The sequence below is a fragment of the Macadamia integrifolia genome, chromosome 4, assembly GCF_013358625.1.
Source record: "Macadamia integrifolia cultivar HAES 741 chromosome 4, SCU_Mint_v3, whole genome shotgun sequence".
Taxonomy (NCBI): domain Eukaryota; kingdom Viridiplantae; phylum Streptophyta; class Magnoliopsida; order Proteales; family Proteaceae; genus Macadamia; species Macadamia integrifolia.
The window spans coordinates 22,892,750-22,906,248 of record NC_056560.1 but is presented as its reverse complement, the minus strand read 5'-3'; the positions used below and the strand labels follow the sequence as shown (position 1 = coordinate 22,906,248).

Genomic DNA, 13,499 nt, shown 5'->3' with positions numbered 1-13,499 from the left:
GCTGAAACGTATAGGACCAAATGCTTATGTATTCGAATTACCTGAGGAAATGACCATAAGCGATGTCTTCAATGTAGCTGACCTACATCTTTATGTGGGACATCATTCAGATGATGGTGACCTGGAACAAATGCTAAGGCTGCCCCAACTTACACCACCTCTTGAAGATGTTATTGAAGAGGTTTTGGATGATACTTACAAAACCACTCGTCGTGGCACCGGTTATCACACTTTTCTTGTCAAATGGAAGGGACGACCACAGACTGATTGCACTTGGATTCATGCTGATGACTTCAAGCGACTCGATCCTGACTTATATGAGTGTTACATGTCTTTCACCCATTCGTCGGAGACGAATGTTTTCAAGTCGGGAGGAGCTGATGCAGATCTGAAGACCTACATCCGTAGGAAGAAGGCCAACAAGAGTAACTAGCATGTGGCCTTACCTTGTTAATGCTTATTAATTTCATACTTAGTTTTTATTTCATGTTTTATGTCTTAGTTTAGTTCCAATTGAACCATGGTCCATGTTGGTCCAATATCGGTTCAATTTAAGTGGTTAGAAGTTACTTTTACTTTTACTTTTTACTTTTCTAAATGGGGGGATCAATTCACTTTTGTAAGTGATGATGGGTGAAGACTTTTCCACCTTTGGTAGTTGGGAGATGAAGATTTTTCCACCTTTGGTAGTTGGGGGATGAAGACTTTTCCACCTTTGGTAGGTGGGGGATGAAGATTTTCCACCTTTGGTAGGTGGGGGATGAAGACTTTTCCACCTTTGGTAGTTGGGGGATGACTTTTCCATTGTAACTTTAAGAGGTGAGGATTTTTCTACTTTTGGTAGTTGGTAGGTGAAGACTTTTCCAACTTTAGTAGTTGGAAGGTGAAGACTTTCCTACCCCAACTTTAATAAGTGAAGACTTTCTACTATTGTTAGTTGGAAGTTGGGTATGTAATGTTTTGTTGAGTTGGTCCTATAAATAGGGATCAATTGTAAGCATTCAAAAAAAAACTCAGAATTTGAAATCAAAGTTTGCTTATGCAACTCTCTTCTTGTGTTTGATCAAGAATCTCTTGTGTTTGATCAAGAAATCCCTTGTGTTTGATCAAGGTAGGTTGGTGTTTGATCCAGTCGATCCACCTTGCGGTGTGAAGCCCGGGTGTTATATTATTGTTTATTGTTCCATCTTTTTTTCATCTTTCAACAAGTTTTAGCAATATCCTATTCTCCATATCTAGAATTCCCTATTCTCTGAGAAAAGATCCTACCCTGGTACTGTTTTGAGCTTCCTCAATTTCAGTATTACATCACCCCTCCCCTTATCTCAGATTTTACACTAGGCAACAAGTGGGAAGAAATAAATAAAGAGAAATAAGGAAAAATCAAATGAGACTCTCAAGGGATAAACTATCCCCAAAACACAATCTAGGATGGAACACCCCCTAAATTAGCATGAAAGTCAGCGACTATATAGGTTGTACATGTTTCCCATGAGAAGCCATAATGCAATGCATTTATAAGAATACATTCATATGGCAACTTAACTGTTGTGAATAGCAGGAAAAAAAAATTCCACGTTAAAGCTTAACGAATAAAATCACAATCCCCATATGGCAGTGCTATAACTAACAACATTTCAAAAAGGAATCTAATTAAGTTCATCCCATGTAATATAATAATATTACTAATAATAAAATATATACTTCATAGCCAAGGGGAAAGCCAATTGATATTGAACAGTTGAGTAACAATAAATAACACCAGGAAAAATTACTACTAGACTTACAGCTCTATTTTGGTTAGGTACTCCACTGATAAAGATATCTGTTGGGACACCTTCAATGGTACAGTAAGCCTGAAAAAAGAAAAGAATCATACACTAAAGATATGCACGGAACGTCATAACCATAACACAAGCAAAGATAAGAGTCCAAACCTCAAGACGATTATAAGCATTCACACGAAACGATGCTTTAAAAGCGACACCCTTCTGCAAGGTGAGGAATAGAAAATCTATTACCTCTTCTGTTTTCTGACTCGTTCAAGTGTCTTATATCATCTTAAATAAAAGCTTTACCTAACATAGAAAGGACCACTTCAAAAAATTGATACACTGACCTCTATTGCCTCATTAACTGCCTCAACTGACCAGTGAGGGGGGAAATAATTTCTCTGCATACCAGCGTTACCCTCATTCTTATGAAAATAGAGAGCCTCTTTATTTGAAAATGATTGATTTTTTCCTTCACTGCAGATCAGTTCCGGACATGATTTAGACAACACAGTGAGCCCTATGTCAGGTGGAAACATCTGCTCATCTTGCGTACTTCCCAACTCAACTGCTGCTGTCTCACCGTTGATGTGCATTGTTGGCAGAGAATGGAAAGTAACATCAGACGCTGTGGCAAGTCCATGATCGTGTGATGTCTGAACATCCAACCCATAGTACTGTGCTGAAGACACATTCATAGATAAGGTTACATGATTTGAGTTATCATTGTTCATCAAGCATCTTGATTCTTGCATACGTATTCCACTAACTGGACTATCATTTGATCCTGCAACAAAATTATGAAAGAGTGAGTCAATGAAGTTATTTACAATATAGGAAGAACCAAAGCAATTTAAAGATATGGCCTGTAAATACAATTGAGAGATCACGGAACAGTCATCAGCACCAAAAATTGAAATAAAGGAGAATCAGATAGGCAACCCCAAGATTGACTACCCATAACTTTTCAAAGGCCACTCACTACTACATAAACACCACATTATCTAAACGTGGAAACGAAGTTCCAATACTGGCAATACAAAAGCAATCATTCACATAAAACAAAAATTCTCAAATCCAACTCAGCAGCAACAGCTTGGACAAGAAAAACATGGCAAGAGAAAACCCAAAGATGAACAATCCAATGCAAAGTACTCAAATGGCAACAATTAGGAAAAGCATAATCGTGCACATCCAGGCTGTTTTAGTAATACCATGGGCAATAAGGGGCTAATAACTCGAGGGTGTTTAGTTAGAATAGTGGATCTTTCATTGTTTCTTTGGTTAACATGGACGCGAATTTCACTTGCGTTTCTGAAGTAGCATTCAGGGATCAAACAGCAAGACTAACTAAGAAATTTGTTGGAATTTTTAAATGGTTTTAAACTGAAAGATTAAAAATATTACTATATCTTATAAAAGGTGTGGTGGAGGGTTGTGTATTTTATTAATAGGCACATAAATGACCAATAAGTGTGTGTCAGAAGACTTGTTCAAATAGTCAACAAACATGTCTTGTGGGAAAATACATGTAATGTAGGAGCTAGTTCAGCTAAGACCCAACTCTATATGAGGATCACAAGTCCTTCAATGAACAGCGGCAGTTTTACTAACCAGCACCTCAAAACAATAAAATGGAAACTGAGAATGCAATAGAGAATGGAGAAGCAAATATAAGAAGGGTAGAGAAGGGGGATAGGGTAGTGTCTCTTAGACTCGGGTCTCTCACCCACGGCCTCTCAACGCCACTGCATCTTACAGCCACTGCATCTCACAACAAGCAAAAGCTTTCAATTCTTTCCTTTCATTCTCGTTGGCTGTATATCAGCATTCTTATTTAAATAGCAATCGATTACAAGCATGGTTCGAAAACTCGGTGATATCTCACCGAAATTAGGGGAAATTTTTCGTTGGCTGTATATCGGCCTCCTCCTTATTTAAATAGCAATCGATTACAACCATAGTTCAAAAACTTGGTGATATCTCACCGAAATTTGGGAGAAATTTTGGTTTTTTTTTTTTTTTTTTTTTAACCAAAATGAAACTGCATACAAAATATGAAAGCAACAACATTTCAATGCCGGAATTTCGGTAACTTTTTTGTCATTTCGCCGAAACATCAACCCTTTAAAAATACACATCTCGCGAGATGGGATTGAAATTTCGACCTCATTTCACTGGTCTCCGTCCATTTCGCCTCCTTCCCCCTGCAGAAACTCATCACCTCAAGGACAAGGACCACACTACATGATATTCTCTTCATTGAATATTTCATGGCATGTAAATTAATCAATATTATGTTTCGTCATGGTATGTGTGCCTTTTTTACTTGTTTTACTACTATACTCTGTCTTATATTAGTAAAACAATGTGTAGAATAGGCAATATTACTTATATATACAGAACCATTCAATGGTTAATTCTAAATAAGGGTGCAGCCCTAAAACACCACAACGTGTCACATTTTCTGCCAAATGAAGTTATAAATATATTTATTTACCTTAGAACAAGCTTCCCACCAAATTTCATATCATAATATGGTCGTTTTACCACAGAAACAAAAATCAAAAAAGGAAAAAAAATGAACTCAACAATATCTCGCCAAAATTTTGGTGGTTTCAAAACCACCAAAACACCGAAACAAACAAGATTTCGAACTTCAATTATAACCAAAGTTTTCTATAAATAAAATAAAATCCTAATAACAATTTAATTAACTAAATAAGGAATCCTAAAAATAGAAACTACCTATTACATAAAAGTATAAATAACTAAAATAATAAACTTCTAAAACCTTATGCAACGTAGAAACTGTCTTGGAGTGTCAAATTACTCCACACAAGCTGTCTTTGAGCCCACAAAATCTAGGTAGATACTCCCTCTTTAGTCTTTACCGTAATGAAGAAAATATTCCTAACAAACTGTCTTGGAGTGTCAAATTACTCCACACAAGCTGTCTTTGAGCCCACAAAATCTAGGTAGATACTCCCCTTTAGTCTTTACTGTAATGAAGAAATATTCCTAACAACTATATACCTCTCCTTTATGTTAGGGGGCACTCAAAAGGAACTTCAATCGGATGCAGGTATCCAATCCCACCGCTGAGATGTCAAGCGGATTCCAGGGCCTTGATGAAGGGCCCGCCACCTTAAATTAAATCCTTCACTTCTGTCCAGAATTATCTCCTTAATGCAAGCTGGCTAGGGGATCTTCTAGAGTCCACAATTGTGAGCAACCAACATCCAAAAAAATCTCCACATAACTGGCGCAAGTCTAGAAACATCTTCCTTCAAATCAGTAAAAGATGCTAATACTTTCCCTAAACAGGGCTGATCGATATTCACTAAATCTGGAAGGTATCTTCCTCCAATTAAGGCTGATCGATTTTTATTTTTTTTTATTGGGGGGGGGGGGGGGGGGGGGGTGGGGGGAGAACACAGATAGGTTATTGTTGAATACCACCATCCATCTACATCAACACGGTTTTTAAATATATCTTTTGAAGACAACTCTTGGTTGTGATCTTTTCTTTTTCTATATATAGAGGAGGAGGGGGGGGTTGTCCATTCTCTAACAATTAAGAAGCAATCCCAACTCCAGTTTTCTCTTACCTTTCTCTACCATTGTTTTCTGTCCAATTGAGCACAACTCTGAAGTGTCCCAATGTGGCCCAGTATACTAGAGGGGCCTGCAGGGCTGTTTTATCTTGGAGGCTGATTCAAAAGAACCCGATTTACACCATAAGGCATCTACAGTCTTAAGGAGTGACCGGTGGCACAACTCAGCCCCACCGAATCCTTAAATTTCTTCATATATTTTCAGGTTCGTGACACTATGTCTGGTGCTTGAATTTTGCATCATCAACCTTGGTTTGTCAATGGTTCAGATAAGTATCTTATTCCCCTAGTTACATGTGTTGATATGTATGTTTTGAATAATTATTTCCAACAAACTTCAACCAAATATTCGATAAATACACTTTTAATTTCCCTGCTTTTGTGGGTTTAAAGATAAACCTTAACACGTGCAGACTCTGTTTAACACTAACTGCTCTTCGGTGTGAGCTACGTGGACAGCAGATAGGCATTAAGTGTCAAAGCTTAGCAATGACTAATAAATAATTCAAAGTTTGAAACTTAATTGGATTTGAAAAACAAATAGCATTGAGACCATTGGAGGTAGAACATGACCATCAGTAAACCAATTCCTGCTCCCACATTCAGTTCAGACTAGAACCGTATAAAAAAAAAGGTAAAAATTATACCTGAAATCGCAGGATTCTGCTTGGAGCGCCGAGGTCGACGCTTCTTCTTCTTCTCCTTATCAACCTCCTCTGTCCTCTCGACTGTAATTTGTTGCTCAGTCATTCCTCTCATAACTAAACCCAACGAAATTCAAGATCCCCAACAAGATCGATAAACACCCCCCACCCAAAAAAAGGGAAAAAGGAAAAAACAAACGTAGAAAACCCGAAAAATAGAAGGGGGGAAAAAAACCCTAATCAGAATACTAAATCTGACTTGAACTACGGATCTCTTCCGTTCAAAAAAAACTCGGAAGAGCCCACATCGAAGTGAAAGGAAAACGAAGGAACAAAAGAATCGAAAACGGAACAGTAGATGAAGATATGAGATTTTATAGAGAAGTTAGGTTAGATTGAAAAGTAAAAGAAAGATGTTAATTTGGCGGTGGTGAAGAAGACGTTATGATTAGTGGTCGGCGAGACATGAGCGCCGACTCTTGATTCCTTTGTCTTCCTTCAGCTCCCCACCCCACCCCACTCCTTTTCTTTTCTCTGCTTTTCTTTTTCTTTTCTTGCTTTTCTTCACTTCTCCTTTCCCTTTCTTTTTCTCACCAAACACCAAACGTCAACTTCTTTTTCTCAAGTTTTATCTGGAAGCGTGGGTCCTACTCATTCTTTGGATCTAGATCTAGTGACCCTGATTTTTCACCGTTGGATTGTAATCATTCAATACAACATGGATGAGGTGGTCGGTGAATGTCTTAGATCATAATTAGCGGATCTGATGACACGATTGGTATTTTATTTGTTTATATTTGTTGCTAAAGTGCGCCGTAGTGCGGAAAGATCAATAATATACCAATCCGTGCACTTAAAGATACCATTTTGCTATTTTAGGTAAAAGGTGTAATTTATTGGTGGGATGGCACTAGTGGAGAATTAGATACTACAAATTTGACATCTTCATGAGGGGTCATTTAAATAATCTTTATTATTAGATTTTTTCCTTTATATTATATGGGGAAAAAACTCAGCCCGTCTATATCCCTATGCTCAGACACAACTGAGAATGAAAATACCCATAACATAGGGGGCAACGCCCAATAGAAAACACCAGAAAAGTAGGATTATTTTCCCTATATTGGAGAATCATGATTGGAGAGTTCATATTATGAAATTCATGACTTTTTTACTTAATGTCACCCTCACTTTCGGTGAATGAATTGAAGTTCTACAATTTACTAAAAAACAATTAAAATTGCACACTTGCATGGGCAATCAATATCCCTCCCTACTTGTAAGGGTGTCAATTTCAGCCGTGGACCGACAGCCTCAATCGCGCCTGATTGAAAAAATATAATTGGCATGACTTGGTCTACCCCATTTATTAAATGTGTCGGACTCAAATCTAACCCAGTTAACATTTGGTCATTCCCTGGGCAAGGATGTTACTTGACAAGCACTTCATAGGGTACCAACCGATTAACAGGCCACTCGATCGGCTTGATATTTTTAAAGCTCGTTTACTAAACTTGACATGTTTAAAGCTAATTTAGAGATAGATGTCTCATTAGTCTGATATAAATCCCATTTAACCCGATTATTGGTAGTTCGATTAAAGGTTGGTACCCAATCGACCGTTAATGAATGAGACCATGCCTAACATGTGAGGACCAATGCCTGGTAAAAGCCCAATGGTTGCCTGAGCTCCATTGAATGGGAGGGGGGGAAGAACCGACTGAACCACTTACCTCTACGTATTGACCCCACAAATCGCATGATCCAAGTTATATCGGGGTTAAATGATAACTATTCAACTTTTACTGAAAGCAGTGAAGAGCACTAAACACCCTCGTTTGAGTGGCCCGAGAAGTCGTACTCATAACCACACGCTTCCTAAGCCGAAGGTCCCTTGCCAACTCGACTACCCCCTTGGGGTTATTTACGTACCTCTCTTCTAATCTTACTAAAACCACGTACTAGTCATTTATGTTTTAAAGATTTCATTTTCCTTCAACCTCACAGAAACCTAACCCATGTCTCCTGCAAGCCTCTTCTTCATTGATGTCAATGGAGTCCAGACATGATTCGAGACTAGGACTTCATCAATGTATTCTCCATCGACGTTGGCCACTGTTCAAATATCCATTAACGATCAAGGGTTAGCAGTGAAGCTTCGTTTACTCAGTTCTCATGGGTGGAGAAGCACCTCTTGGCGTGATGATGCTGGTGGGCAATGCAGTAAGGTTCTGCCCTACGTCAAATGGAAAGGTCGCTTGCCACCATCGGTATATTCTCCACCGCCGTCTATTGGATATGGGACGCCACCCTAGGCAGCCCTCTTGAGCTATCGCTTTAGTGACCTATGGACTCTCGATAGGATTTGAACCTCACTCCCCACACCACCCCCCCCAAAAAAAAATAGGAAGGTTAGTAGTTGCTATCATTTTAGTAAAAAAATAATTGTTGCACAAGAAAAATGAAAAATGCCACCATCTCGAAAGGCGGCATTAAATAACTACAAACCTTTATTTTTATTTAATTGTTTCTTCCGTAGGATTAAAACTATTTTTATATATATTTTTTTGGCCTATGAGCCATTCTTGCACTCTTTTGTTCGTCTCTCTCCTCATCCTTGTAAAATGATCTACCTAACCTTATATATTGAAGTGAAAAAAAAAAATTTGATGATCCTGAATAGTAATAGGAACTACGCTCCCAAACAAAGAATACAATCCCAATTAAAAATTTCTATGCCATAAACAATTATTTCCTTCCATCGTTGCAATTTGTTTTGGTGCTAAAGCACAAGAAAATGTAATGATGCTTGAGAGTTGTCATATACAGAGATGACTATATTTGAAAATTTCCCTATAGCCCTGTTAGTTTGACAGAGAAATGTAGAAAAGGTAAAAGGGTGTTTAGAGATTTTAGCTAACTTCAAGAATTTGAAAGTGATGACAAGCACACCTTCCCATGGATTGCATGTTTATTAACCTCCATGTTAGTGGTGTCAATTCGTGGCCCAACCCGATTAAATTGATCGGGATCGATCGTTTATAGATCGGCCCGGCCCAAACCTTTTATTAAACGTGTCGGGCTTGAGCCCGGCCCATTTATAAATGGTCGGTCTCGATTTTGCTACTTGGACCGTCGGGCACCCGATCGAGACCGACCGAATAACTCTCGACCGAGACCGGCCTATTGTGCACCGACTTGGCGCGACCCTTTAATGATTGTAGACCCCAAAGAATAAAAAGTAAAAAGTAAAGACATGTTCACAGTTTAAATAATGGTTATATTTGGTATCATTTATTGATTTATTGTCATTTTTTTGGGCTTGCATGACTGGGTCGGAATATAAGAGCACATTTTAAAGAGAGCCCGTTTAAAAACCGGTTAAAGCCCGTTTAACATTAAACATGTCCGTAGCCTGGTTAAGGCCCGACTAAAGCCCGATTAAGGTAGCTCGATTATAGCCCGAGGCCAACCGACCGAATATAAAATGTACCATGCCCTCAATAACTAAGCCCAATTAGTTAAATGGGCGGACACGGTGTAGCCTTTGAAAGTCTTCAAGCCCGATAGAAACCAAACCGGCCCGATCGAAACCGGACCAGCCCTACCGGTTGACACCCTTACTCTATGTAGCTTAATCCCACCAGACCACTCAATCACCCCATGTGCCATGTGTTGACACCAGGAGTTGCGCCAAATAATGTCTTATGCAGCCTCGCACCGTAGAGGAGCCGAATCCCAAGATGATACATATTAATACATTTGTGGAGATTGATTAAAACCTTTGAGATTTGACATGTGGCTAATTCAAATCTTGATCTCTATATTTAATAGTTAGAATGGCCACATCATCTACCATTTTTTTGCAAAGTAGTTGCTAAATGTCAATTGTAATTGTTTATATTTTTAATGAGATTGAGTTCTTATGTGGCGCCAATGCCTCCTTTGTGCTTATCTCTCTCCACCCACAATAAGGAGTATTTCATAAGAGGGAACAGAGATACATTGGGAAGTGCTAGCATTTGTTGCACAATTTTGCTTTCTTTATTCTTATTTTTAGGGAGAAAGAAAGTTCCTTGATCACCATGGCCTGCGCCCAAACACCAAAGGAGGAAAATGATGCCCCCATATTCAAGTCTAGATCAGGTTCTTGTACGAGAATGGTTCTCATTAGATGTCTTAGCCATACATGAAATTCACTTGTTCTCTTTCTTTGTATAATGAATTTTCATATTGAATGAATTCAATGTAAAAATCAGACACCATTCTCATACAAAGACTTGATCTAAACTCCTACTTGAAACGTTGATAGCCAACTTGCTTATAGAACTCTTAAAGAAGTCAAATTTTGGACTATTTCAATCGTATGGTTTATCTTATTGTTGTACTGATGGGGACCACATAGATAAGTCAACTTTATGACCATACATCTCTAACCCATGCGACCTTCACTCCATCAAACCCAAACCCTCCTCGTCTCTCTCTCTCTCTCTCTCTGCATGGGCTCCATCCTCTTCTCCGTCACCACCTTCTTCTTATCCTTAGCAAACCTCGCAAGTTGCGAGAGAATCAACCATGAATTCATCTATCCAAACCACACTTCTTCATATTTTCAATTCATCGATGCCAACGGAGTCTTCTTAAGATCTCGCAATGGAACCTTCAATGCCGCCTTCTTCAATCCCGGCAGGCAGCAATCCAAGTACTACCTCTGCATCCTTCATTCCACTTCCCAAACCGTCATATGGTCAGCTAGTCGTGATTCCCCCTTCTCCAAATCCATCCGACTCTTTCTTTCTCCCCAAGGCATCGCTGTCACCGACAAAATCAGCAGCGGCGCCGTCACCGTAAAATGGTCAACGCAGCCGTTAAATTCATCCGTTGCAGCAATGCAACTCACCGAGACAGGAAATCTTGCATTGCTCGATCAGTTCAACCGTTCTATTTGGCAGAGCTTCGATCAGCCCACCGATACTATTGTGATCGGTCAACAACTCCCGGTCGGTAAATCCTTGGTGAGTTCTCTCTCTGATTCCGACTACTCATCTGGGGATTTCCAATTCTCGGTTGATACTTATGATGGATTACTTGAATGGAAAGGGTCGAATTATTGGAAGATTTCGATGGAACAGAATGCTTTTGTTAATTCAAATGCTCCGATATCGTTCATGGCCTTAAATGGCACTGGACTTTATTTTTATGGTGAAAATGGATCTGTAGTTGTGCTTCAAGTGATTTTATCTCCATCGGAATTCCGAATTGCAAAATTAGGGTTTGGTGGACAGTTCACTATCAGTAGCTTGTCTTTTAGGTCAACAACTTATGAGTTTATGGCACCAAAAGATATTTGCCGAATTCCTTACATTTGTGGCTTAATTGGGTTGTGCACTACTGTTACTTCATCTGGGCAATATTCATGTTCATGTCCTTCCGGGTTCCAAAACATCAATCAAGGATGCTTCCCATCTGATGCCTCTCTTTCCTTGCCTTCTGCTTGTAATGACACCGATAGTGTTCAATCATCGACGGTATCTTACACTAGTCTAGGTACCGGCGTGAGTTACTTCCAAATTTTTTTCTCAGAACCTACAATCAAGTTTGTGAATTTATCTTATTGCCAATCTCTCTGCTCCAATTGTTCTTGTTTGGGTTTCTTTTACTCCAATTACTCTAATTCGTGTTTTCTACTTGAAAATCAATTGGGATCCTTAATATCGACAACAACAAGCTATGGCTATTCATTGCCATTGGGATACATTAAGGTGATGGCGAAACCCTCTGCAACCAATCTGCAAACCATAATACACAAGGTTTCCGAATGGTTTTCTCTTTGCTTCAGTTTTTTGCAATCCCAACTTCAGTTTTCTCTTAGATTTCTTTACGGTTGTTTTCCTTATAATTGAGCACAGCTCTGAAGTGAGACCCTATAAGGGAGCTACTGGTGGGTTATGCACGGCTGTTTTTATCTTGGAGGTTGATTCACAAGAACCCATTTGCATTATAAAGTGATATGTGACCTGACTCAGTCCCATTAATTATTTAAATTTCTACATGTATTTTCAGGTTCGTGACACTGTTTGTTGTTTGAATTTTCCATCATCAACCACGGTTTGTCTATTTTTCGAACTTCAACCAAATATTTAATAAACACATTTTATTTCCCTGCTTCTGTGGATTTAAACATAAACCTTGTAACTGTTCTTCTGTGTGAGCTACATGGACAGCATAGTGGACATAATAGTAGAAAGGCTAGAAGCCCAACAGTTGCCTTACCTCCACTGAACCGAAATGAAAAACAGAGCCGACTGAACCACTTATCTATATATACCACTTTTATGATCTTACCGAACCAGCTACGAGTGGGGTTCTAATTAACTTCTAAGTGTCGGTAATGGACCAGTTGTATCGTATTTGTATCGATACTGATGCCTCATCAATCCTGGATGAGATATCCGTATCAGATTAGGGGTAAAACCATTTAAAAAAAAAAAATGAAATATAGAGATAAAACCGATCAATTTAGGCCGATAAGAAGCGATCTAGATAGGTATCAGAATAGACAGATAGATCCAATCCTAAGATTTAAATCCCTTCCTATGAGCCATTTCTGTTTTCAAGATTTCATTTTCCCTCCACCTGACAAAAACCTTCAGTGATGTCAATCTCCATCCACGCGGTCCACTGCTCCAATATCCATCTATGTTTTTGTTCTTGGTTCCCATATCTGTACCTTTGTGGTTGTATGAGAGAGCATCAGGTTCTCGTACAAGAATGTTGGACCCACATAAGGAAAAGTCACATGATGAATTTCATGTGTGTGGATGAGATCATATGAGAATGGTTCTCTTACTAGAATTTGATCCACGGCTGTCTCTCTCCCGTTTGTTGTAAAATGCTCTCTATCCTTATATATTGAACTAAAAAGAAAATACTGATTAGGTACCGTTTAGAAGTAGGAGCCATCCTCCCAAAATTGAAGACAGTCCCCATAAAAATTTCTCATCCATGAACAATTCTTTCCTTGGGATTTGTATATATTTGAGATGGATTCAAATCTTTTTCAACCCTTTGGATGTCCAATGTGTCATTCAACAACTGTGAGGACCTAGGCATGCACTTGAACACGTGGACACGTACCCCAGGTCCTTTCAATCAGGGCATGTGTGCTAGGATACCTAGTGGTTGGAGAGGATCTAAGTCCCATAGAGATGGCTATAATTAGGAATTTTACCAGTTTTAGGTTGCGACAATCCCCTCCAACTCCTACCTTTTGGAGGGGATTTTTTTTTGAGATCGGATACGTTGCTCGTACGATCACTTGATCATACTGGTGAGCATCCAGTACTTGTCCCTTTTGTTTCTAGATATACCCCTCTTCACCAATGTAATGACAGAAAATGGGACCCATACAACCAAGTGATCATACGAGCAGCAGATATATTCATTCTCTTTTTTTTTTTTTTTTT

The 13,499-nt window shown here is 39.0% G+C and overlaps 2 protein-coding genes across 2 annotated transcripts; one reads left to right on the top strand and one right to left on the bottom strand.

Moving 5' to 3' along the window:
• Positions 1 to 1,670: 1,670 nt before the first annotated feature.
• On the bottom strand, positions 1,671 to 6,625 carry LOC122076200 (inactive exonuclease DIS3L2-like). The gene is made up of 4 exons (XM_042641521.1): positions 6,037 to 6,625; positions 2,120 to 2,559; positions 1,938 to 1,991; positions 1,671 to 1,856 (listed from the first exon to the last, which is right to left on the bottom strand). Exons 1-4 carry the CDS (start codon positions 6,146 to 6,148, stop codon positions 1,686 to 1,688), a joined length of 777 nt encoding a protein of 258 aa, XP_042497455.1. The 5' UTR covers positions 6,149 to 6,625; the 3' UTR covers positions 1,671 to 1,685.
• Positions 6,626 to 10,532: 3,907 nt separating this feature from the next.
• Positions 10,533 to 12,042, top strand: LOC122076334 (G-type lectin S-receptor-like serine/threonine-protein kinase At5g35370). The gene is made up of 2 exons (XM_042641645.1): positions 10,533 to 11,580; positions 11,873 to 12,042. Exons 1-2 carry the CDS (start codon positions 10,533 to 10,535, stop codon positions 12,040 to 12,042), a joined length of 1,218 nt encoding a protein of 405 aa, XP_042497579.1.
• The last annotated feature ends 1,457 nt before the right edge of the window (positions 12,043 to 13,499 follow it).